The 24,899-nt window shown below is 42.8% G+C and overlaps 1 protein-coding gene across 4 annotated transcripts in view; it reads right to left on the bottom strand.

Annotated features, from left to right (window-relative positions):
* LOC110522396 (furin) overlaps positions 1 to 24,899 on the bottom strand; it is a 179,974-nt gene that overhangs the window by 62,360 nt on the left and 92,715 nt on the right. For 3 of the 4 annotated variants that reach the window (XM_036977103.2, XM_036977108.2, XM_090230585.1), the window contains exons 3-5: positions 22,718 to 22,816; positions 15,920 to 16,024; positions 1,661 to 1,789 (exon numbers count right to left, since the gene is read on the bottom strand). In XM_036977103.2, the coding sequence (XP_036832998.1) occupies positions 1,661 to 1,789; positions 15,920 to 16,024; positions 22,718 to 22,816 (333 nt within the window). The remainder of the gene's footprint in view (positions 1 to 1,660; positions 1,790 to 15,919; positions 16,025 to 22,717; positions 22,817 to 24,899) is intronic. The other variant, XM_036977112.2, reaches the window with a different exon arrangement.

Genomic DNA, 24,899 nt, shown 5'->3' with positions numbered 1-24,899 from the left:
CCACTAATTAACCTGTCATTTTTGCAGATTAAGTTGTGGGGGCTAGTAATGTATCAATATTTATAATTTACAAATTAGTTATGACATAGCCAATGAATATATAACAGAACTTTGGATTTCACCCATTTTGACCGTTTGGAAGATTTATGAAGTGAGCTTGTTTTCTGTCCTCATGAATTGATCAACTTTACCCTGGTGGAAAAAAATATGAAATTGCCATACTTCAGTAAAAGTAACCAGATACTTAACATAAAATGACTCAAGTTAAAGTAAAAGTCACCCAGTAAAATACTACTTGAGTAAAAGTATCTGGTTTTAAATATACTAAAGTACAGCTGTGGGAAAAGTACCCAATTGTCATTCTTGAGTAAAAGTAAATGCTATACATCAAATTCCTTATATTAAGCAAACCAAACAGCACAATTGTTTGTTTGTATTTTACAGACAGACAGGGCCACACTCCAGCACTTAGACATAATTTACAAATGCAGTATTTGAATAGAACCATAATTCTGTCCTGCCTGAGCATTCGAAATGTAACAAGTACCTTTTGGTGCAAGGGAAAATTGATTGGAGTAAAAAGTAAATATTTTATTTAGGAATGTAGTGGAGTAAAACATAGTCAAAAATATAGAAAGTAAAGTACAAATTCCCTAAAAAAACATAAGTATTTTCACTTAAATATTTTTACACCACTGCCTTTATATCTAAAAATGACCATATACACTGATTGTTTAAAGCGAAATTACCTAAACCATTGCAGATGGAAAACCTGAACAATCAAAATAAAATCTGTTGTAAGCCCTGTTCAGCAGGTAAAGTCAGATAAGAGTGTCTCCGGTAAAACACAATTTTCAACAGCGCATTGATAACAATAACCTTGCAAATTACAGTGCATTTGGAAAGTATTGAGGCCACTCCACTTCTTCCAAATGTTGTTACATTACAGCCTTATTCTAAAATGCATTAAACCGTTTTTTTCTCCTCATCAATCTACACACAATACCCCATAATGACAAAGCAAAAACAGGCTTTTAGAAATGTATGCAAATGTATAAAAAATACAAAACTGAACTATTACATTCACATACGTATTCAGACCCTTTGCTATGAGACTCGAAATTGAGCTCAGCGGCATCCTGTTTCCATTGATCATCCTTAAGATGTTTCTACAACTTGATTGGAGTCCACCACTATTTTAAAAATGTAATCAATTTTAGAATAAGGCTGTAACGTAACAAAATGTGGATAAAGTCAAGGGTTCTGAATACTTTCCGAATGCACTGTACATAGGTTGTCACTCGACTAATAAAGCCTAATATAGCGCAAGCCGTTTTCACATTTGAATGCTGAAAGTGCCCTAAAGATGTAAAAGATCAGATGTGAAAGATTTGTTGTCAGCCCACAAAGTTGGGCACAGTGCACCGTTTGACTAGGCTACTGATATCGTCTGTGGTTGTTCAGCATGCAAAATTACTTGTAGATCAATGACAGTTACATGTTTAGTTCGACACTGAAGGAGAAGACGCATCAGTTGCCACAAAATATAAGTGGTATTTTCAGAAGGTAGACAGAATGTAATATAAAAAAATTAATAGGCGATTCGTAACGTACTTCTTCCATCTATCGAGACAGAGCAGGTTGTGGTTGCAGTACTCACGTAGTTGGAGGCAAGGTCTGGGTGGTCTTTCTCTATGCCATCATCCAGGATGGTGACCACCACTCCTCTCCCAGTGTACCCCTGGGACCACGCTCCCCTGGCATTCAGGTCTGCTTCGTTGGGGTTGGACTGGATAGAACACAGACAAACAAGCATTCATGAAGCCATTGCTATCACACAGGGTGTTTCTCAATATGCATACCATCGTGCTCCAAACTCTCATGCTCCGAGTGCATTCTCCGACCACGTTCTCTTGAGTACGTTCTTGTGAGGACGAGTGTGGAGAATGAGTAAAACAATAGATTTGAAAAGGACTCACACTCCCCCTACTGTATTACCTCACACTTCGGCTCCCCATTCACTGAAACTTCTTCCAAGATATACACAAAGCAAACTTTTTACTTCATAATTATCAGTTATATATGTGAATCGTAATAATCTAGCTTGCCAGCTAGTTAAACAGGCTAAAATTACTTAAAACTAATATTATGCAAGATAGATTAATTATTCATTGGTAGCTAAGCTAACAATTCTTTGTGGCCATCTGGCTAGCTAACAGTACTATTAGCTAACCAGTTAGCCCTATTGACTTACTATGAGCTTGCGATCTACAGTACGTAGGAAGGTCAACATTCCAAAATTAAACACAGCATGTACAGTGTATATGGACATTTCCAGACCCTTTGACTTTTTCCACATTTTGTTACGTTACAGCCTTATTCTAGAATTAATTACATAGTTTCCCCCTCCTCAATCTACACACAATACACCATTGTGACAAAGCAAAAGCTGTTTTTTTAAAGAAATGTACGCAAATGTATAAAAAATAAAAACCTGAAATATCACAGGTTACAGGAGACCACAACCCTACAGATTATCTCTCAATCCCAACAGAGGAGGAGAGATCTAGGGGTCTGAAGATGTGGGATTTTATGACCCCTCACTCCCCTGGTAAATCTTAGGCCACAGACAAATTCCTTTTGTCCTGTTACTATGGAGAACCAGCCTCAGAACATTAAACATGAAATAAAGGGACTTTGGAACAATGGTTTCCGTCAGCCACAATGGTGGTCATGACGGTAGATGGAATATGAAAATGTCATTTTTGTTTTGTTATTACAGGTTAATAGATGACGTCATTACGAAAACATTGTAACGTCAACAGTTTACCTAGTATATGTTTGAGGTTTATACATCAAAGAAAATGTTTTGGTAAAGATGAAATGTGAAGTTGTGTATAATTGGATTTGAGTAAAATCTAGACCTTGCCTCTTAACTAGGTATGTCCAGAGAATTGCCCTAAAGGCGGTTATGCCCACTTCTGACACAAGGGTATAAAAAATGTGAATAAAGAATTTACAGAGGAGACTACGTGACCCAAGCTGCAGCCGAGGTCTAAAAAAGTAAACAAACCCAAAACGCAACACAAGTTTGAAGACAAATAAATATTTTTCTACCCAAGCTGCGGATGAGTAGCTGTGTCTAAGCGAGTGAATTCAAGTCGAACCACCTAGCCTCCACCTCCCATCGAATTGGGGTATCTACACTGTTTCATTCCTACGCTGTGAGCTCTGAGCTACAGAGCGGTCTGTCCTCAGAAGAGCCCTTCCAGAACAAGGGAACAAACTCCTAAGCCAAAAGGACACTGACATCGTGAGTACGACCAGAGAGCTGCGCCGGAGAAGTGCATCATTGAGCAGCCTGGACGGTGCACGCGGAGAATCCACAGAGACCTTCCCCACGTAATTACATCATTATATTCTGACCCATAAGCGCGGTAGTTTGGGGCAAGGCTAGGGTTAGAATAAGCATAGCTGACAAATTCACCCAAATGTGTATTTCTCTCGTGTACTCTCTCTTTTTCTCTCTCTTTTATATCCCCATTTTGGGTAACACGCGCCATAGTGTGTTGGCCCGTTATACTAAGTTCTAATCAATAGCCTAGAATGTGTTTTTGTGTATGTGTATCTTTTATCATCATTTTAGCTTTCTAGTAAATAAATAATCAACTAAGATTGGTGTGGTACGAACTCATTGGTGAGACCCGGGTCCGTGCAGATTCCCGGATTATGCGACATTCAGAACGAGATTGTAGAGGTAACTGATTTATTAGCGGCTGTTGTAAAATCGATATTCTGATATTCTTTGAGTTAATTTTGGAAATAGAAACTCAATAAAAACGTATTTTCCCATGGTGCCCCAGGTTAATGAGTTAATAATTGCTTGATTCAGTTAATCACGCAATTAGAAACTTTTAATCATTCGATGAGCAACAGTCGTCACATGAACTAATACAACGTCACGACACCAGAGATGTTCGATCGAGTTCAGGCTCTGGCTGGGCCACTCAAGGACACGCAGATACTTGTCCTGAAACCACTCCTGCGCTGTGTGCTTAGGGTCGTTGTGCTGTTGGATGTTGAATCTTGTTCATCTTATTTCTCATGGTCTGAGAGTCCTTTGGGTGCCTTTTGGCTAACTCCAAGCGGGCTGTCATGAGCCTTTTACTTTAGTTACTTCCGTCTGGCCACTCTACCATAAAGGCCTGATTGGTGGAGTGCTGCAGAGATGGTTGTTCTTCTGTAAGTTTCTTGGTTGTTCCAAACTTCTTCCATTTAAGAATGATGAAGGCCACTGTGTTCTTGGGGACCTTCAATGCTGCAGAAATATTTTGGTACCCTTCCCCAGATCAAATCAAATCAAATTTATTTTATATAGCCCTTCGTACATCAGCTGATATCTCAAAGTGCTGTACAGAAACCCAGCCTAAAACCCCAAACAGCAAGCAATGCAGGTGAAGAAGCACGGTGGCTAGGAAAAACTCCCTAGAAAGGCCAAAACCTAGGAAGAAACCTAGAGAGGAACCAGGCTATGTGGGGTGGCCAGTCCTCTTCTGGCTGTGCCGGGTGGAGATTATAACAAAACATGGTCAAGATGTTCAAATGTTCATAAATGACCAGCATGGTCAAATAATAATAAGGCAGAATAGTTGAAACTGGAGCAGCAGCACAGTCAGGTGGACTGGGGACAGCAAGGAGTCATCATGTCAGGTATTCCTGGGGCATGGTCCTAGGGCTCAGGTCCTCCGAGAGAGAGAAAGAAAGAGAGAATTAGAGAGAGCATATGTGGAATGGCCAGTCCTCTTCTGGCTGTGCCGGGTGGAGATTATAACAGAACATGGCCAAGATGTTCAAATGTTCATAAATGATCAGCATGGTCGAATAATAATAAGGCAGAACAGTTGAAACTGGAGCAGCAGCACAGCCAGGTGGACTGGGGACAGCAAGGAGTCATCATGTCAGGTAGTCCTGGGGCATGGTCCTAGGGCTCAGGTCCTCCGAGAGAGAGAAAGAGAGAAGGAGAGAATTAGAGAACGCACACTTAGATTCACACAGGACACCGAATAGGACAGGAGAAGTACTCCAGATATAACAAACTGACCCTAGCCCCCCGACACATAAACTACTGCAGCATAAATACTGGAGGCTGAGACAGGAGGGGTCAGGAGACACTGTGGCCCACTCCGAGGACACCCCCGGACAGGGCCAAACAGGAAGGATATAACCCCACCCACTTTGCCAAAGCACAGCCCCCACACCACTAGAGGGATATCTTCAACCACCAACTTACCATCCTGAGACAAGGCTGAGTATAGCCCACAAAGACCTCCGCCACGGCACAACTTAAGGGGGGGGGGGGGGGGGGGGGCGCCAACCCAGACAGGATGACCACATCAGTGACTCAACCCACTCAGGTGACGCACCTCCTCCAGGGACGGCATGAGAGAGCCCCAGTAAAGCCAGTGACTCAGCCCCTGTAATAGGGTTAGAGGCAGAGAATCCCAGTGGAAAGAGGGGAACCGGCCAGGCAGAGACAGCAAGGGTGGTTCGTTGCTCCAGAGCCTTTCCGTTCACCCTCCCACTCCTGGGCCAGACTACACTCAATCATATGACCCACTGAAGAGATGAGTCTTCAGTAGAGACTTAAAGGTTGAGACCGAGTTTGCGTCTCTGACATGGGTAGGCAGACCGTTCCATAAAAATGGAGCTCTATAGGAGAAAGCCCTGCCTCCAGCTGTTTGCTTAAAAATTCTAGGGACAATTAGGAGGCCTGCGTCTTGTGACCGTAGCGTACGTGTAGGTATGTACGGCAGGACCAAATCAGAGAGATAGATAGGAGCAAGCCCATGTAATGCTTTGTAGGTTAGCAGTAAAACCTTGAAATCAGCCCTTGCTTTGACAGGAAGCCAGTGTAGAGAGGCTAGCACTGGAGTAATATGATCAAATTTTTTGGTTCTAGTCAGGATTCTAGCAGCCGTATTTAGCACTAACTGAAGTTTATTTAGTGCTTTATCCGGGTAGCCGGAAAGTAGAGCATTGCAGTAGTCTAACCTGGAAGTGACAAAAGCATGGATTAATTTTTCTGCATCATTTTTGGACAGAAAGTTCCTGATTTTTGCAATGTTTCGTAGATGGAAAAAAGCTGTCCTTGAAATGGTCTTGATATGTTCTTCAAAAGAGAGATCAGGGTCCAGAGTAACGCCGAGGTCCTTCACAGTTTTATTTGAGACGACTGTACAACCATTAAGATTAATTGTCAGATTCAACAGAAGATCTCTTTGTTTCTTGGGACCTAGAACAAGCATCTCTGTTTTGTCCGAGTTTAAAAGTAGAAAGTTTGCAGCCATCCACTTCCTTATGTCTGAAACACATTCTTCTAGCAAGGGCAATTTTGGGGCTTCACCATGTTTAATTGAAATGTACAGCTGTGTGTCATCTGCATAGCAGTGAAAGTTAACATTATGTTTTCGAATAACATCCCCAAGAGGTAAAATATATAGTGAAAACAAAAGTGGTCCTAAAACGGAACCTTGAGGAACACCGAAATTTACAGTTGATTTGTCAGAGGACAGACCATTCACAGAGACAAACTGATATCTTTCCGACAGATAAGATCTAAACCAGGCCAGAACTTGTCCGTGTAGACCAATTTGGGTTTCCAATCTCTCCAAAAGAATGTGGTGATCGATGGTATCAAAAGCAGCACTAAGGTCTAGGAGCACGAGGACAGATGCAGAGCCTCGGTCCGATGCCATTAAAATGTCATTTACCACCTTCACAAGTGCCGTCTCAGTGCTATGATGGGGTCTAAAACCAGACTGAAGCATTTCGTATACATTGTTTGTCTTCAGGAAGGCAGTGAGTTGTTGCGCAACAGCCTTTTCTAAAATTTTTGAGAGGAATGGAAGATTCGATATAGGCCGATAGTTTTTTATATTTTCTGGGTCAAGGTTTGGCTTTTTCAAGAGAGGCTTTATTACTGCCACTTTTAATGAGTTTGGTACACATCCGGTGGATAGAGAGCCGTTTATTATGTTCAACATAGTAGGGCCAAGCACAGGAAGCAGCTCTTTCAGTAGTTTAGTTGGAATAGGGTCCAGTATGCAGCTTGAAGGTTTAGAGGCCATGATTATTTTCATCATTGTGTCAAGAGATATAGTACTAAAACACTTGAGTGTCTCTCTTGATCCTAGGTCCTGGCAGAGTTGTGCAGACTCAGGACAACTGAGCTTTGAAGGAATACGCAGATTTAAGGAAGAGTCCGTAATTTGCTTTCTAATAATCATAATCTTTTCCTCAAAGAAGTTCATGAATTTATCACTGCTAAAGTGAAAGTCATCCTCTCTTGGGGAATGCTGCTTTTTAGTTAGCTTTGCGACAGTATCAAAAAGGAATTTCGGATTGTTCTTATTTTCCTCAATTAAGTTAGAAAAATAGGATGATCGAGCAGCAGTAAGGGCTCTTCGGTACTGCACAGTACTGTCTTTCCAAGCTAGTCGGAAGACTTCCAGTTTGGTGTGGCGCCATTTCCGTTCCAATTTTCTGGAAGCTTGCTTCAGAGCTCGGGTATTTTCTGTGTACCAGGGAGCTAGTTTCTTATGAGAAATGTTTTTAGTTTTTAGGGGTGCAACTGCATCTAGGGTATTGCGCAAGGTTAAGTTGAGTTCCTCAGTTAGGTGGTTAACTGATTTTTGTCCTCTGGCGTCCTTGGGTAGGCAGAAGGAGTCTGGAAGGACATCAAGGAATCTTTGTGTTGTCTGTGAATTTATAGCACGACTTTTGATGATCCTTGGTTGGGGTCTGAGCAGATTATTTGTTGCAATTGCAAACGTAATAAAATGGTGGTCCGATAGTCCAGGATTATGAGGAAAAACATTAAGATCCACAACATTTATTCCATGGGACAAAACTAGGTCCAGCGTATGACTGTGACAGTGAGTGGGTCCAGAGACATGTTGGACAAAACCCACTGAGTCGATGATGGCTCCGAAAGCCTTTTGGAGTGGGTCTGTGGACTTTTCCATGTGAATATTAAAGTCACCAAAGATTAGAATATTATCCGCTATGACTACAAGGTCCGATAGGAATTCAGGGAACTCAGTGAGGAACGCTGTATATGGCCCAGGAGGCCTGTAAACAGTAGCTATAAAAAGTGATTGAGTAGGCTGCATAGATTTCATGACTAGAAGCTCAAAAGACGAAAACGTCATTTTTTTTTTTTGTAAATTGAAATTTGCTATCGTAAATGTTAGCAACACCTCCGCCTTTGCGGGATGCACGGGGGATATGGTCACTAGTGTAGCCAGGAGGTGAGGCCTCATTTAACACAGTAAATTCATCAGGCTTAAGCCATGTTTCAGTCAGGCCAATCACATCAAGATTATGATCAGTGATTAGTTCATTGACTATAATTGCCTTTGAAGTAAGGGATCTAACATTAAGTAGCCCTATTTTGAGATGTGAGGTATCATGATCTCTTTCAATAATGACAGGAATGGAGGTGGTCTTTATCCTAGTGAGATTGCTAAGGCGAACACCGCCATGTTTAGTTTTGCCCAACCTAGGTCGAGGCACAGACACGGTCTCAATGGTGATAGCTGAGCTGACTACACTGACTGTGCTAGTGGCAGACTCCACTATGCTGGCAGGCTGGCTAACAGCCTGCTGCCTGGCCTGCACCCTATTTCATTGTGGAGCTAGAGGAGTTAGAGCCCTGTCTATGTTGGTAGATAAAATGAGAGCACCCCTCCAGCTAGGATGGAGTCCGTCACTCCTCAGCAGGTCAGGCTTGGTCCTGTTTGTGGGCGAGTCCCAGAAAGAGGGCCAATTATCTACAAATTCTATCTTTTGGGAGGGGCAGAAAACAGTTTTCAACCAGCGATTGAGTTGTGAGACTCTGCTGTAGAGCTCATCACTCCCCCTAACTGGGAGGGGGCCAGAGACAATTACTCGATGCCGACACATCTTTCTAGCTGATTTACACGCAGAAGCTATGTTGCGCTTGGTGATCTCTGACTGTTTCATCCTAACATCGTTGGTGCCGACGTGGATAACAATATCTCTATACTCTCTACACTCGCCAGTTTTAGCTTTAGCCAGCACCATCTTCAGATTAGCCTTAACGTCGGTAGCCCTGCCCCCCGGTAAACAGTGTATGATCGCTGGATGATTCTCAAGTCTAATACTGCGGGTAATGGAGTCGCCAATGACTAGAGTTTTCAATTTGTCAGAGCTAATGGTGGGAAGCTTCGGCGTCTCAGACCCCGTAACGGGAGGAGTAGAGACCAGAGAAGACTCGGCCTCTGACTCCGACCCGCTGCTTAATGGGGAAAACCGGTTGAAAGTTTCTGTCGGCTGAATGAGCGACACCGGTTGAGCGTTCCTACAGCATTTCCTTCCAGAAACCGTGAGAAAGTTGTCCGGCTGCGGGGACTGTGCCAGGGGATTTATACTACTATCTGTACTTACTGGTGGCACAGACGCTGTTTCATCCTTTCCTACACTGAAATTACCCTTGCCTAGAGATCTGTGCCTCGACACAATCCTGTCTGGGGTTTCCATGGACAATTCCTTTGACCTCATGGCTTGGCTTTTGCTCTAACATACACTGTCAAATGTGGAACCTCATATAGACAGGTGTGTGCCTTTCCAAATAATGTCCAATCAATTGAATTGACCACAGGTGGACTCCAATCAAGTTGTAGAAAAATCTCAAGGATGATCAATGTAAACAGGATGCACCTGAGCTCAATTTCGAGTCTCATAGCAAAGGGTCTGAATAATTAAGTAGAGGAGGAGGAGAGAGGAGTAAGGCCAAGTAAGGCCAAGTGCGCACCACCGGCAATCCGGATGGGACCCAAACTGGCTTAAAATTGACAGACTGAAGCCGTGGCTATATAATACACCACATGGTTAGTCAACTTTCCTTTAATTAGGCTAAGGGCAACAAAAAAAAATAGTGCATATTTAGTCTGTACTAGTGTACAGCATTATGTGTTTATTTCTGAGCCAACTCCACCAGGACCTCGATGACCCAATGGGTTTGGGCACATTCAACATCAAGGAAAAGAGGGAGAGGCCAGATGGAGAAGAACAAGACCAGGGAGCAGTTCTGGGCTTGGGTTCAGAGAGGAGGTAAAAACATTGGTTTTCAGATGCTGTGATGAAACCAATGTTACATCATGTGCGTTGGATAAACTAAAATAAACAGTTATTAATCACTTATTTTCTGTTTTGTGCTGTAATTAGGTAATGGATTCATTTCTTGTTGGCCTCCAGGACAGCCTAGACCGGAGGTTCTAACACCTGGAGATTCTGGGAGCCTTCAGTGTGTTGGGGCCTCAGGCTGCATTCTCTAGTGAGAGGAAAAACACCTTTAACCTCTTAGAGCTCTAGGGGCGCTATTTCATTTTTGGATAAAAAACGTTCCCGTTTTAAGCGCGATATTTTGTCACGAAAAGATGCTCGACTATGCATATTCTTGACAGTTTTGGAAAGAAAACACTCTGAAGTTTCAGAATCTGCAAAGATTTTGTCTGTAAGTGCCCCAGAACTCATTCTACAGGCGAAACCAAGATGATGCATCACCCAGGAATTAGCAGAATTTCTGAAGCTCTGTTTTCCATTCTCTCCTTATATGGCTGTGATTGCGCAACGAATGAGCCTACACTTTCTGTCGTTCGCCCAAGGTCTTAGCAGCATTGTGACGTATTTGTAGGCATATCATTGGAAGATTGACCATAAGAGACTACATTTCCCAAGTGTCCGCCTGGTGTCCTGCGTCGAATTCGGTGCGCAATTGCCAGCTGCTTCCACTTTACCATTTGATTCAGGGGAGAAAGCATGTGTCCAAGAACGATGTATCAATGAAGAGATATGTGAAAAACACCTTGATGATTGATTCTAAACAACGTTTGCCATGTTTTCAGTCGATATTATGGAGTTAATTTGGAAAAAAGTTTGCGTTTTGAGGACTGAATTTATGGATTTTTTTTGGTGGCCAAATGTGATGTATAAAACAGAGCTATTTCTAATACACAAGGAATCTTTTTGGAAAAACTGAGCATCTGCTATCTAACTGAGAGTATCCTCATTGAAAACATCAGAAGTTCTTCAAAGGTAAATGATTTTATTTGAAGGCTTTTATGTTTTTGTTAATGTTGCGTGCTGGATGCTAACGCTAATGCTAACGCTAAATGCTAACGCGAAATGCTAACTCTAGCTAGCTACTTTTACACAAATTATTGTTTTCCTATGGTTGAGAAGCATATTTTGAAAATCTGAGATGACAGTGTTGTTTACAAAAGGCTAAGCTTGAGAGATGGCATATTTATTTCATTTCATTTGCGATTTTCATAAATAGTTAACGTTGTGTTATGCTAATGAGCTTGCTGATAGATTTACACAATCCTGGATACAGGGTTTTTTTCATAGCTAAACGTGACGCAGAAAACGGAGCGATTTGTCCTAAACAAATAATCTTTCAGGAAAAACTGAACATTTGCTATCTGAGAGTCTCCTCATTGAAAACATCTGAAGTTCTTCAAAGGTAAATTATTTTTTTGAATGCTTTTCTGTTTTTTTGTGTAAATGTTGCCAGCTGAATGTTAATGCTAAATGCTACGTTAGCCATCAATACTGTTACACAAATGCTTGTTTTGCAATGGTTGAGAAGCATATTTTGAAAATCTGAGATGACAGTGTTGTTAACAAAAGGCTAAGCTTGAGAGCTAGCATATTTATTTCATTTCATTTGCGATTTTCATGAATAGTTAACGTTGCGTTATGGTAATGAGCTTGAGTCTGTATTCACGAACCCGGATCCGGGATGGGGAGATCAGAAAGGTTAACCTGACCCTCCTCTCCAGGCCGTTCTGGAGTGCCAGAGGCTGCTGTGTTGCAAGAGTGGAACTTTTACAAGTAACATGTGCAAGTTGGAGCATTTTAGGCCAGTGTTGCCCAACACTTTTTCCTGTTGAACTCCTACTCTGTTGGCTCTTCTTTAATGCTGTACATCTTTTAGTTTTTCATGTATTTCAGGGGTTGGACCAGCTGATGGCAATGACAAATACTGTATCTTCATGCCTAGAATAAAAACCTCCAGGCTTTCGTCATAACTGTCAATTTATTGAACAAAACTATGAATTACAGGGGACGGTTTGGGAAAAAACTAATCCTCTGGAAAAACAAAGTAATAATTACATAAGCAACGTTCTCTAGTAATACTAGTCCCGTGCAAATAGGTATTTGGTCGTGTGCATGCGATGCATACATGTCATGTAAAGAGAGCAAGGGTTGAGGATAAAAGGGAATGTTTTTCCTAAACAAATTAGGGGTTTTGGTAATGGAACTTTTCAGTCAGAAATGTCTGCAATTATGGTGCAGTTTCAGCAACAAGTACAGCTCGATAAACACTTTGACGTTCTGTGGTGGTCGCTGCAGCAGGAGCGAGACACACAACTGGTGCTAGTCACACAGTCACTCGCTGTTTTGTTTTTTTACACAGCGCAGCAAGTCTGAGCCTGGCCCGGCACAATCAGGGGCGGCAGGTAGCCTAGTGGTTGGAGTAACTGAAAGGTTGCTGGATCAAATACCCGATCTGACAAGGTAAAAATCTGTTGTTCTGCCCCTGAACAAGGCAGTTAACCCACTGTTCCCCGGTAGGCTGTCATTGTAAATAATAATTTGTTCTTAACTGGCTTGCCTAGTTAAATAAAAATCGAATCAATTGCTTGTCGGACTCCCTCTAGTCATTTGGGTGTCTTAATTATTTAATCAAACCGTTTGCTTAAAGCATCAGACAAGCTCAGTGAATATATTTGATTTGATTAAAACACATAGAATTTGTCAATATATGGAAAAATACATGTTTTAAAATTTTTACCAATCGACTCCTGGTCGATCAAGATTTTTTTTTAGTCGTGGACAGTCCTAATTGAGTGACAGGTCGGCAAAACAAAAATCAGCACAGGGGACAGCGGCGTGTATTGGGGGGCTATGGGAAGCCACTGGCCTGTTATGTATGACTCCTTTGGGTTTCTACAAAAAGCGGGGAAAAAAACACCTCTCACTTCTCATCTCTACGGTAGCTGAATAACGTCATATGCCACCACCTGTAATATTTGAATTTGATTGATAAGGGCGGGGTCAAGTTTACCGTTGAAGCTGCTTCACTCTTAGCTAGTGTCACGGTCGTCATAATGAGGAGACCTAGGCGCAGCGTGATAAGCGTACATAACTCTTTTAATGAAAAGAACGAACACTGAACAAAACTATACAAAAAGAACTGTGAAGCTATATGACTAGTGCAAACAGGCAACTAAACATAGAATAACAACCCACAAAATAACCAAGGAATATGGCTTCTTAAATATGGTTCCCAATCAGAGACAATGATAAACAGCTGCCTCTGATTGAGAACCAATCTAGGCAACCGTAGACATATAAGCACATAGACTAGAAAAAACCCTAGACATACAAAAACCCCTAGACAATACAAAAATGAAACAAACCACCCTTGTCACACCCTGACCTAACCAAATAATAAAGAAAACAAAGATAACTAAGGTCAGGGCGTGACAGCTAGCTAGCTGTAAAACGTGTTCGTGTTATTAGCCTTGGCCTATTTAGCCAGCTTGAACCAGCTAATCTGCCACAATGGATATCAGAAATTGCCTTTGCCAAAGTACCCAAACAAAGGAGGAGGAGAACGATGAGCAGCAGCAGCATCATACCACCGAGCCTGCCGCTCAGCCCAGCAGCGATGATGCTGCCGAGTTCCAGCTAGCTCCGTGTGCAGAGCCTACCCACGCTTCCACAAGTTCCGTCAGGACAATGGCTCCACAGCAGTTTCCATCTCAGACTATTTCTGATGATCTTGGAACAGAGGAGCCAGCCCAGGTTAGCCTAGAAATCAGCGATTTCAACTGCCCCCTTAGTCACTTTATCCTGGCGCCGCGTCTGACACACAGTGTGTCTCTGGGAAGCCTCTTTGGAGGGGCTAAGCCGAACAGAGCAGGGGCTGACTATAATTTCCCTGTCAGAGGAAGCAGGCCTGCAGCTGGAAATATGAATAAGTGAGAGATCCTGATGAGAGCATTTACCTTGCTCAGGGGAATTATAAAACAGCTCCACTTTAACCAGCAGGGAGAAATGCAGGAGAGGGAAGCGAGATAGAGCAGAGGAGAATGTGTAGGAAGTGACAGATAAAGAGTGAAATGTAGGAGATAGATGGGGAGTGAAGACAAAAATATAGAAAAAAGAGAGAAAGGGAAAGAAGGAAGGAGGCAGAGAGAAAAACAGAGTGAAAGAGGTAGAGTGAAAAAATATGCTTCCCCCTAGGGGTCCTTTTTCCACCTCCCAAACCTCCCTGCTGATTTCTCCTAACAAGGCAATCATCCTGCTGGGCCAATGCACTGTCAGGGCCTTTAGCCCCAGGGAAGCCACTGTGCTGCTGACATGGTCTAAGGGACTACACAGACTAAGGCAGTTATTTCCTGCTTGTGTCATCCTTGAGGCATACAGTATAATGTCGTCTTATTTATACAGCCTATGAGGAAGAAAATGTTGTAACTATTTTCAATCGTTAGTTGAACAGTCTATGGCAGTACCTACTATGTGCAAACCCTGTATTCCATGAGGAAATACTCAGACAGGACAAATAAAAGGTTAGTATACACTGTCCAAAAGGCTTGTATGCAATATCACCCTATAACATCTGCATTCATCCCATGCAAACCTCATTACAAACAATCCTCCCGTGTTTGGCTTTAGAGGAACGGTGGAACAGCCTCAAACAAACAGCAGAACAGGCTCAGAGCCTTCAGCCGATTAGAGCAGTAATGCTGAATGACAGAGGTAGTTTCACAGCCTTCCATTCACAGGTGATTTATGTCTGGCCCAGTCAATGCTGGAATTAATCCATTCACATCACCACATGGCTTAGTTCAGAAAATGAGGAGGAGGATAAGGGGAATTCAAAGCATCCCTGAGCCTATGAGAAGGAGAAAATGAGAGAAGGAGGATGGACATTGTCTATTTCTGAAAGCAACAGTGCTACAGGTTTCATCATGGCCTTCTGTTTCATTAGCTCTGATCTGGAGCCTTTCAAACATATGACAAACTGAGGAGCATTTGGTGACATTTATATTGATGAATGACAACCGGTTGATAACAGAGTCACAGTCCTGTTAATCAGCTTTCAACTTTGGCAAACTGTCCTTCCAGTGCTGCCTGCAGACAATGTATTATTTCCATGTAGTCATTGCCATCAATTATTCATTACACATGGCAAATAAACTTGGGCCTTGACAGTTGAAGTAAACAAAGTGCCCTTTAGAACTTTTTGACGACATTCAGTTTGATAAACGATACCCAGGTGATGAGTGCCCTCAGCAGGCAGCACATCCAGCTGTTTCAGCTAAATATCAAGAGACTTACAGACTGGGGGGAAACAAAGTCGGTTTCTCACTGAAATACTCTGAACATCCTGCCCTCTCTGTACGGCAGCAGGTTTCTTTGGTCTGAAGGTGTGAACGGGGTAAACAGCAGTGAAGTGCATTTCTATCGTTTCCCTACGGCTACTCTAAATGCCCGGAGACAGCTATTCAATTAGCTCATTTGATTAGATCTTGTTTTCCTTGAGGCATTTAACACAGCTGCCTTGGCTTAATCCCTATATCACTACAGGTATTTATGTTGCTGTCTTATACATTTGAGATAATATCAAAAGGGGTGTTAAAGAGGTTCTAATTAAAATTGTCCAAAGTGTTCAACAAGGGAGAACTCCTGGCTTCGGTACAGTATAGAGGGTACAGTGTTATGGGGGATCTGACTTTTACCTTTGAGAAAGTGCCTTTGAGATACTTTCTGTAATAAAAAAAAGCTCTATATAAAATAAGTGAATAATTATTATTACTACCTTGCTCACCAGGTACCACTGCTGGGAGAATTTGGGGTCGGAAGGTTCGCTGTAGTCATCCCTCTTTTTCCTCCGCCTCGACACCTGCTGCTCCACCCAACGCACCTAGAGAGGAACACACACACACACCCATTAGCTCTGGTAATGAAACAACCATGACATGATAGACAACTATCCACAGTCTGCCTCCCACGTTGGCTTTCATGTGGCCGTCAACGCTCTAATGGTTAAGGTCCTACAGCCGCATACAGACTTTACAAACTGTCCAGCGGGGTTAGTTTAGCAACATCTAAAGTGAGAGTTAGGAGGCAAATCTCATTAATCTGCTGAGAAGTTGTGCGTATGTGTGTGTATATGTGTGTTTCATCACCCTGCTGTAGGCAAATGTGCCAGAACTTTCTGCTCGATATACGTGGTCCAGTGGGTAGTGTCTGTCTAGTGTCTGTCTAGTCATAGTGTCTAGCCCAATAAATTATCTTATTGAAAAAAGGACATGAAGCTAACTACAGTCAAACAAATGCAAATCTAATGCTGGGCTGCTAGACACTGTGTCTGGCTTATAGAGAGAGGAGATACATAAACCATAAGGCCACTGCCACAGCCTCCAGAATCACTGCACTGTGTGTGTGTGTGTGTGTGTGTGTGTGTGTGTGTGTGTCATCTACAAACTCCACAGAGCGAGAGGAGATCGGAGAGAGTAGGGCCTGCAAATATCCCCTCCTAAGTATGCAATAAGTAACGGTGAGGCCCTGAAACATATCGATTCCTTCTGCCCCTCACAGAGAGAGTAGAGGAGAGGAAAAGAGAGAGAGAGAGAGAAAGTAGAGGAGAGGAAAAGATAGAGAGAGTAGATGAGACAAAAAGAGAGAGAGAGTAGATGAGAAGAAGAGAGAGAGAGAGAGATGAGAGGAAAGAGAGAGAGAGAGAGAGAGAGAGAGAGATGAGAGGAAAAGAGAGAGAGAGAAAGTAGAGGAGAGGAAAAGATAGAGAGAGTAGATGAGACAAAAAGAGAGAGAGAGTAGATGAGAAGAAGAGAGAGAGAGAGAGATGAGAGGAAAGAGAGAGAGAGAGAGAGAGAGAGAGAGAGAGATGAGAGGAAAAGAGAGGGAGAGAGAGAGAGAGAGAGAAGACAGAGAGAGTAGATGAGAAGAGAGAGAGATGAGAGGAAAAGAGAGAGAAGATGAGAGGAAAAGAGAGAGAGAGAGAAGATGAGGAAAAGAGAGAGAGAGAGAGAGAAGATGAGGAAAAGAGAGAGAGAGAGAGAGAAGATGAGGAAAAGAGAGAGAGAGAGAGAGAAGTTGAGAGGAAAATAGAGAGAGAGAGAGAGAGAAGATGAGAGGAAAAGAGAGAGAGAGAGAGAATATGAGAGGAAAAGAGAGAGAGAGAGAGAGAGAGAGAGAGGAAAAGAGAGAGAGAGAGAGAAGATGAGAGGAAAATAGAGAGAGAGAGAGAGAGAGAGAAGATGAGAGGAAAAGAGAGAGAGAGAGAGAGAAGATGAGAGGAAAATAGAGAGAGAGAGAGAGAGAGAAGATGAGAGGAAAAGAGAGAGAGAGAGAGAGAGAGAAGATGAGAGGAAAAGATGAAAGAGAGAGAGAGAGAGGAGAAGAGAGGAAAAGAGAGAGAGAGAGAGAAGATGAGAGGAAAAGAGAGAGAGAGAGTACTGCACACACTACAATTACTTAGGTTTAAAAATAAGCTCACTGGACACCTTAATGAGGCAGTGAATGAGCTGAGAGACAAAGCATGCAGGGCATTCTACGCCATTAAAAAGCAAATTCAAATTGAAATACCTATTAAAATTTGGCTAACACTAATTGAATATGTCATTGAACCAATTGCACTTTATGGCAGCGAGGTGTGGGGTCCACTTGCAAAACAAGATTTCATCAAATGGGACAAACACCCCATTGAAACCCTGCATGCAGAGTTCTGTAAGATTCTCCTACATGTCCAGAGGAAAACTACAAACAATGCATGCAGGGCAGAATTAGGCCAATATCCACTAAACATCTAAAATACAGTGACCCCCTCTCATATCATTACCAAGCCCTGCAATGCCAATAGCTGAGCAAAGAAAAGAGTCCCCTTATCCAGCTGGTCCTGGGGCTGAGTTCACAAACCTGTTCTACTAACGCACTGAAGCTTCAGGACCAGAACATCCAATCAACCAGGATAAACCAAATTACAACACAGTCAAAACAAAACTATATTGCTTATTGGGAAACACAAACACAAGCACAAAGCAAAATGCAGTGCTAACTGGCCCTAAATCGACAGTACACTGTGGCTAAATATTTGACCATGGTTACTGATCAAAACTTTAGAAAAACCTTGACAAAGTACAGGCTTAGTGAGCACAGCCTTGCCATTGAGAAGGATAGACACAGGAAAACCTGGCTCCCTGTAGAGGAAAGGCTGTGCAACCACTGCACAACAGCAGAACCTGAGACGGAGCTGCATTTCCTGACAAAATGTCAAAAATATAAAACAATTAGAGAGTGTCATTTTCCCAAATTTGAAACCCTTATTCAAAGAGAGAGAGAGAGAGAGAGAGAGAGAGAAGAGAGGAAAAGAGAGAGAGAGAGAGAGAGAGAAGATGAGAGGAAAAGAGAGAGAGAGAGAGAGAGAGAAGATGAGAGGAAAAGAGAGAGAGAGAGAGAATATGAGAGGAAAAGAGAGAGAGAGAGAGAGAGAGAGAGGAAAAGAGAGAGAGAGAGAGAGAGAGAGAGGAAAAGAGAGAGAGGTGAGGAGAGGAGAGGAAAAGAGAGAGAGAGAGGAGAGGAAAAGAGAGAGAGAGAGTGGAGGAGAGGAAAAGAGAGAGAGAGTAGAGGAGAAGAAAAGAGAGAGAGATAGGAGAGGAAAAGAGAGAGTAGAGGAAAATAGAGAGATAGGAGAGGAAAAGAGAGAGTAGAGGAAAAGAGAGAGAGTAGAGGAAAAGAGAGAGGGAGGAGGAGATTATAAATAGGGACGGGCACAGTTATTCAAATACATATATATTTAAAGGCTTTGTAATTCAATACAAATGTGAATTCACTACATAGGCTACAAGGATATACCATTACATTTCAAATGTTTATAAAACAATAATTTTAATGATTACACTTCACACTTATTCTTATTGTCAGTCAAAAAAGTGGCGTTACAGTCAGAGGCTCCATGTGTGACAAGTGAAGAGGGAGATTTCTAATTAAAATGGAATTAAAATTAAGGAATTAAGTTGGCTAAATGAGAAGGAGTAGGCTACAATGATCAACTATCAGGTAGGCTGTTGTTTCATATGAATGGAGTTCATTTGAGGACAAGGATGCCTCTAAATAGCTTCAATTAGCCTTGCTACGGTAGCTAGCTAGCTTCTTTCCAACCATTTGATGCAGTCCATACAGGCACTAACAGATATGAAAGTATGAAAGTTTGTTAACTAGCACAAGTCAGATTCGCTACTTTCTCTCTCTCCCTCTGTGACACGCACAGGCCCCTGCTCCTATCTTGCCCCTCCCCTCTCTCGTGCGAGCAAGTCTCCATTGAAAAATAATGAAAAATCCTTTAAAACACATGTATTTCGACTATCTGGATATCCGAAAAAATAACATATTATTCAAATATTGAAATCATTTCAAATGCTCATCCCTAATGACAGGTTAATGGCAGGGGTTATGGGACGCTGTGTGATTATTCAAAGCAGATGTACATAAGCAGTATGTCAGCCAGGCAGGGCTGAAGACACGAGACAATGTGATGAATGGGAGAGACAGGTCTAGTATTAAATCAGAAGAGATAGCTGAAGTTTTACATGCATTATTTCCCTAATCCTTACATTATACCGTCACAAACATAGTTCTCTCCTCTGTATTATTCCATGTTCAGCAAAGACATTGAGTTCATTAATATTCAGATGAAACCCTACTTTGTACATCCATCTTGGGGAAAACACACACAAACCCAACACAATGAATGTGTTTTATTCAGAACAGGTGTGCATGCACCCACACACATTTGACCTTCTCTTAAGTGTATTGGCAACTCTACTGTTGTGGTCGCTGTCTGACAGAGTGCCCCTGGCCTCGCCCTGGGCAGGCTCTGTTAGAACGAGGTTACCCTGGACAAGCTGTTCCCCAGCCCGAACCCTTTTCATCTGCAGCATGGGGGGGGAACTAATCCCTCTCTCTCTCTGTGTGTGTGTGTGTGTGTGTGTGTGTGTGTGTGTGTGTGTGTGACAAAGTTGCCCTATGTAGTAAAATATATCTAGTGAGATCTTTCTCTTCAACATCAGATGTTGTGTTTTTCTGTTTACACTAGCCTTGGAGGTTGTGTGGCCAAAGCCACATTCCTGCTTCATGTGTGAGTGTAGCTATTAGCATACCGTAAATTCCATAGTAGACAGACAAACCAAATAAGGACAGCAATTCAAACTATACATGAGCTTCTCATCTAAACCATATTGTGTTGCACACTTGATTAATGCAATGATTCACAAATGTGTGAATATTTTACAAGCCTTTCATTTTCCATTTGGCTAACAGAGCAAAAATGCTGTCTAGTGGTATTAAGGTAATTAGGGTAATTATTACAGGGACGTGGTGTGGGAGAGCCGTTGTCTTAACATTGAACCATTCAGAGGGGGGGTATGTAGTGTGTATGTCTCCCACACCACCGCCATACCTCCGGATGTAGTGTGGGAGACATACATTAAAGAGAGATTTGAATCTAGAGCCGTCTCTTTAAACTACACACGTAGTTCTTCTGGACCTAGTTTGTGTCGTCAAAGTAAAGAGGCCTAAATTGGGATGAAAGCAGATTCTGGACCCAACCCTTTGATATTTTAAGTAGAAATCGTGCACCAATATTGAATTTTAAAAGCCTGTTATATTAAATGAAGTGTCTTTTAGTATAGACCACATGAAGAATTTAATTCAATAAACCTCATTTTTTAAATTATTTTTTTTACCCCCTTTTTCATGGTATCCAATTATTAGTAGCTACTATCTTGTCTCATCGCTACAACTCCCGTACGGGCTCGGGAGAGACGAAGGTTGAAAGTCATGCGTCCTCCGATACACAACCCAATCAAGCCGCACTGCTTCTTAACACAGCACGCATCCAACCCGGAAGCCAGCCGCACCAATGTGTCAGAGGAAACACCGTGCTCCTGGCAACCTTGGTTGCCAGGAGTCGCAATGAGACAAGGATATCCCTACCGGCCAACCCCTCCCGCCCCACGAACCTCCTGGTCGCAGCCGGTTACGACACAGCCTGGGCGCGAACCCAGAGTCCCTGGTGGCACAGCTGGCGCTGCAGTACAGCGCCCTTAACCACTGCGCCACCCGGGAGGCCTAAACCTAATTTTTAATATAAATAAAGACTTGCTAAAGTGCCAAAAATCAGCACTTTGACATGTCCTTCCTCTATGATTCTAGGAATATTTGAATCCACTTAACCCCAAAATTTCTCCAAGTTTTCACCATTATTTTAAAGCCCTAGTTATTTTGTTGCTTTGACAAAGTCATTTATGAAGATAAAGTTACACCAAGTGACACCTTTCAAAAGGCACCGAATTGGAGAAACAACTCATATGTGCTAAGGGGATGCTTTACTACCAGAAGCCCTGAGGACTGGAGGCCAAGGGTTAAAGCTAACACACTGTCCGGGCCCAGAAAGCAGCGTGGGCACAACAGCCTGGGGCTGTGTCAAGCTCTTCCAGCGTTTTCATCAGGGTGCATACAGATGTAGGAACTCATTTTTAATTACTCCATTGTAATGCAAACTTGTAGTGTATTCCATGTTTAGAAAGGCTTGTTTGTAATTTCCACTTTAAAATGTCAGACTTGATTTGCCCCAATGAAAAATGTATCAACCCCTACACATTTTTTTCTCCAATAATTGTAATCCACATTTCCTTTTGCTGCAGGATTATTTTCCTGCTGTAGCAAAATGGCTCAAATTAAGATCCTACATCTGTATTTGGGCTTTTGGAACATAAGAGTCCTCCAGAATGAGCATCTGGATAACTCCCTTTAGATTTACAGTAGTAGTAGTACATAAAAGGCCTGATCTCTACCCAAATACCCCAGCACACTAAATTACACGTAATAGAGTGTAAACATGATTGTTTCTAGCTTAGGTTAGTTACAATTGTGTCCTGGCTGTGCATCAGATCAAAAGATTGTCGAGTGACTGGAGTGACCGCCCGTAGCTGAGTGGGAGAGCCGTGCACATAAGCTCAATCAGACCATGCATCAGACCGGGGGAAAAAGTGATGAGGAAGGAGCTTTCTGTCAAATGAAATGTTCATTAGTCTCAAGTGGAATTCTCGTCACATTTTCGTCAACTAAAATGAAAACTAATTTGCTACAGTTATCAAAAACATTTTCATTGCATCTCGTCTCGTTGTCGTCATTCGTTTGTCATAGTTATTTTTGACAAAATGAACAATGATCCAAACAATACAGTTCTGCCTGTAACTGTACTGCATAAGGCAGAATGAGAGCATGCTCGAGGAACTGAACTTGAAAAGTAGAGTTTTGATGCACAATTATGCTGGAGGATTTGAATAGAACAAGCAGACTTCGAGGTTGTCGAGAGAGCTGAGAGCGCAGTTACAGCCAGCTGCCTAAACAAAGCAAACTTCTGGGTCTGTGAACGTCCTTGTGTAACAGATGGGCTAATGTCAGGATTCCTCTTCTCATTAACATTTGGATAAAATCAATACGCGCCACAAAATAAGAATGCAAACACAGACAGGTCCAGCTGTTATTGTGTGGTTTGGAGGGACATTTGCATATTTATGACTCAGTAACATACCTGTGGTTCCTTCTGCAGTCGGACATATGTTCCCCTGTGGCCTGATAGGGATTTCTTCACTACGGTGTGATGACGGAAGTGATAATAATCCCCGAACACCTGCAGACACAGAAAAAGAACATTGGAGATACTGATATCAAGTCCCAATGAAAACCAAAGAAACACATCGATAGCACGAGGGCATACATGTACACACACATGACATTTTCAGACAGCTAGAGACAGACAAATACATTACAAAACCTCCGCCACGTGACACAGAAATGTCCCAATGTGGTACATGCGGACACGTGACACAGAAATGTCCCAATGTGGTACCTGCGGACAGAGTCCACAATCCCACTCACTCATAAAATAGCTTTTAAGGCTAGGGGAAGGCATATTCTGTACACTACACCCTTCCTCTGTCCTCCACACAGTCGGACAGTGCCTTCTGTCTGTGGCCTCCAACTTTACTGGCAGTCTGGCAATATCTGACTGGTACCAAATCCCTGCAGAGTTCGGTTTCACTGACTGCTCAAATCAAATTATATTTGTCACATGCTTCGTGAACAACAAGTGCCGTTGGGCGCAGGTAGCCTAGCGGTTAAGAGCGTTGGGCCAGTAACCGAAAGGTCGCTGGTTCAAATTCCTGACCTGACTAGGTAAAAGAAATCTGTTGATGTAACTCGCTCTGGATAAAAGTGACTAAAATGTAAGATGTGTAGACTAACAGTGAAATGTTTATTTACTGGCCCTTTCCAAATGCAGAGAGGAAAAAAAAAATCATTTTTTTATAATAACACGAGGAAGAAATACGCAATGAGTAACGATAACTTGGCTATATACGCGGGGTACCAGTACCTAGTCATTGTCCAAGGGTACGATGTAAATTAGGTACGTAGGGGTAATGTGATTAGGCAATAGGAAGGGGGTAGAAGCTATTTAGAAGCCTCATGGACCTATACTTGGCACTCCGGTACCACTTGTACTGCAGTACCAGAGAGAACAGTCTATGACTTGGGTGGCTGGAGGCTTTGATAATTTTTAGGGCCTTCCTCTGACACCAGCTAGTATAGACGTCCTGGATGGCACAAGTGATGTAGTGGGCCATACGCACTACCCTCTGTAGCGCCTCGCGGTCGGATGCCAAACAGTTACCATACCAAGCGGTGATGCTCTCAAATGGTGCAGCTGTAGAACTTTGAGGATATTAGGGCCCATGCCAAATCTTGACGGGCCTCCTGAGGGGGCAGAGGCGTTGTTGTGCCTTCTTCACGACTGGGTTGGTGTGTGTGGACCATGTTTAATCCTTACAGCCCTGTCGAAGTGGACGGGGGCGTGCTCGGCTCTCTGTTTCCTGTAGTCCACGATCAGCTCCCTTGTCTTGCTGACGTTGAGGTAGAGGTTGTTGTCCTGGCACCACACTGTCAGGTCACTGACCTCCCCCTATAGGATGGCTCATTGTCATTGGTGATCAGGCCTACCACGTCGTGTCGTCAGCAAACTTAATGAAGTTGTTGGAGTTGTGTGCATCCACACAGTCGTAGGTGAACAGGGAGTAGAGGAGGGGGATGAGCACGAACCCTTCTGTGGCACTTGTGTTGAAGATCAGCGTAGTGGAAGTGTTGCCTATCTTCACCACCTGGGGGCAGCCCATCAGGAAGTCCAAGACCCTATGGTGTAGAAGGCTGAGCTGTAGTCAATGAACAGTGTTCTTACATAGGTATTCCTATTGTCCAGGTGGGATAGGGAAGTGTGCAGTGTGATGGAGAATCATTCATCCGTGGATCTATTGGGATAGGGAGAGATTGAATATGTCCGTAAACACTCCAGCCAGCTGGTCTGCGCATGCTCTGAGGACGTGGCTAGGGATACCGTCTGGGCCGGCAGCCATGCAATGGTTAACACGTTTAATGTGTTACTTACATCGGCCACGGAGAACAAGAGCTCACAGTTCTCGGGAGCGGCCCATGTCAACGGCACTGTGTTACGCGACAAGGCTGGTTTTCCCTTTGTAATCTGTGATTTTCTGGAGTCCCTGCCACACGTCTTGTCTGAGCCATTGAATAGCGACTCCACTTTGTATGACATTTTTCCTGTTTGATTGCCTTACGGAGGGCATAAGGGGACTGTTTGTATTCGATCATATTCCCAGTCACCTTGCCGTGGTTAAATGCGGTGGTTTGCACAATTCAGTTTT

This window comes from Oncorhynchus mykiss, chromosome 1 (genome assembly GCF_057628025.1).
Source record: "Oncorhynchus mykiss isolate SJ-2025 chromosome 1, ASM5762802v1, whole genome shotgun sequence".
Lineage (NCBI taxonomy): Eukaryota > Metazoa > Chordata > Actinopteri > Salmoniformes > Salmonidae > Oncorhynchus > Oncorhynchus mykiss.
This window is presented reverse-complemented; position numbering and strand designations above follow the sequence as displayed.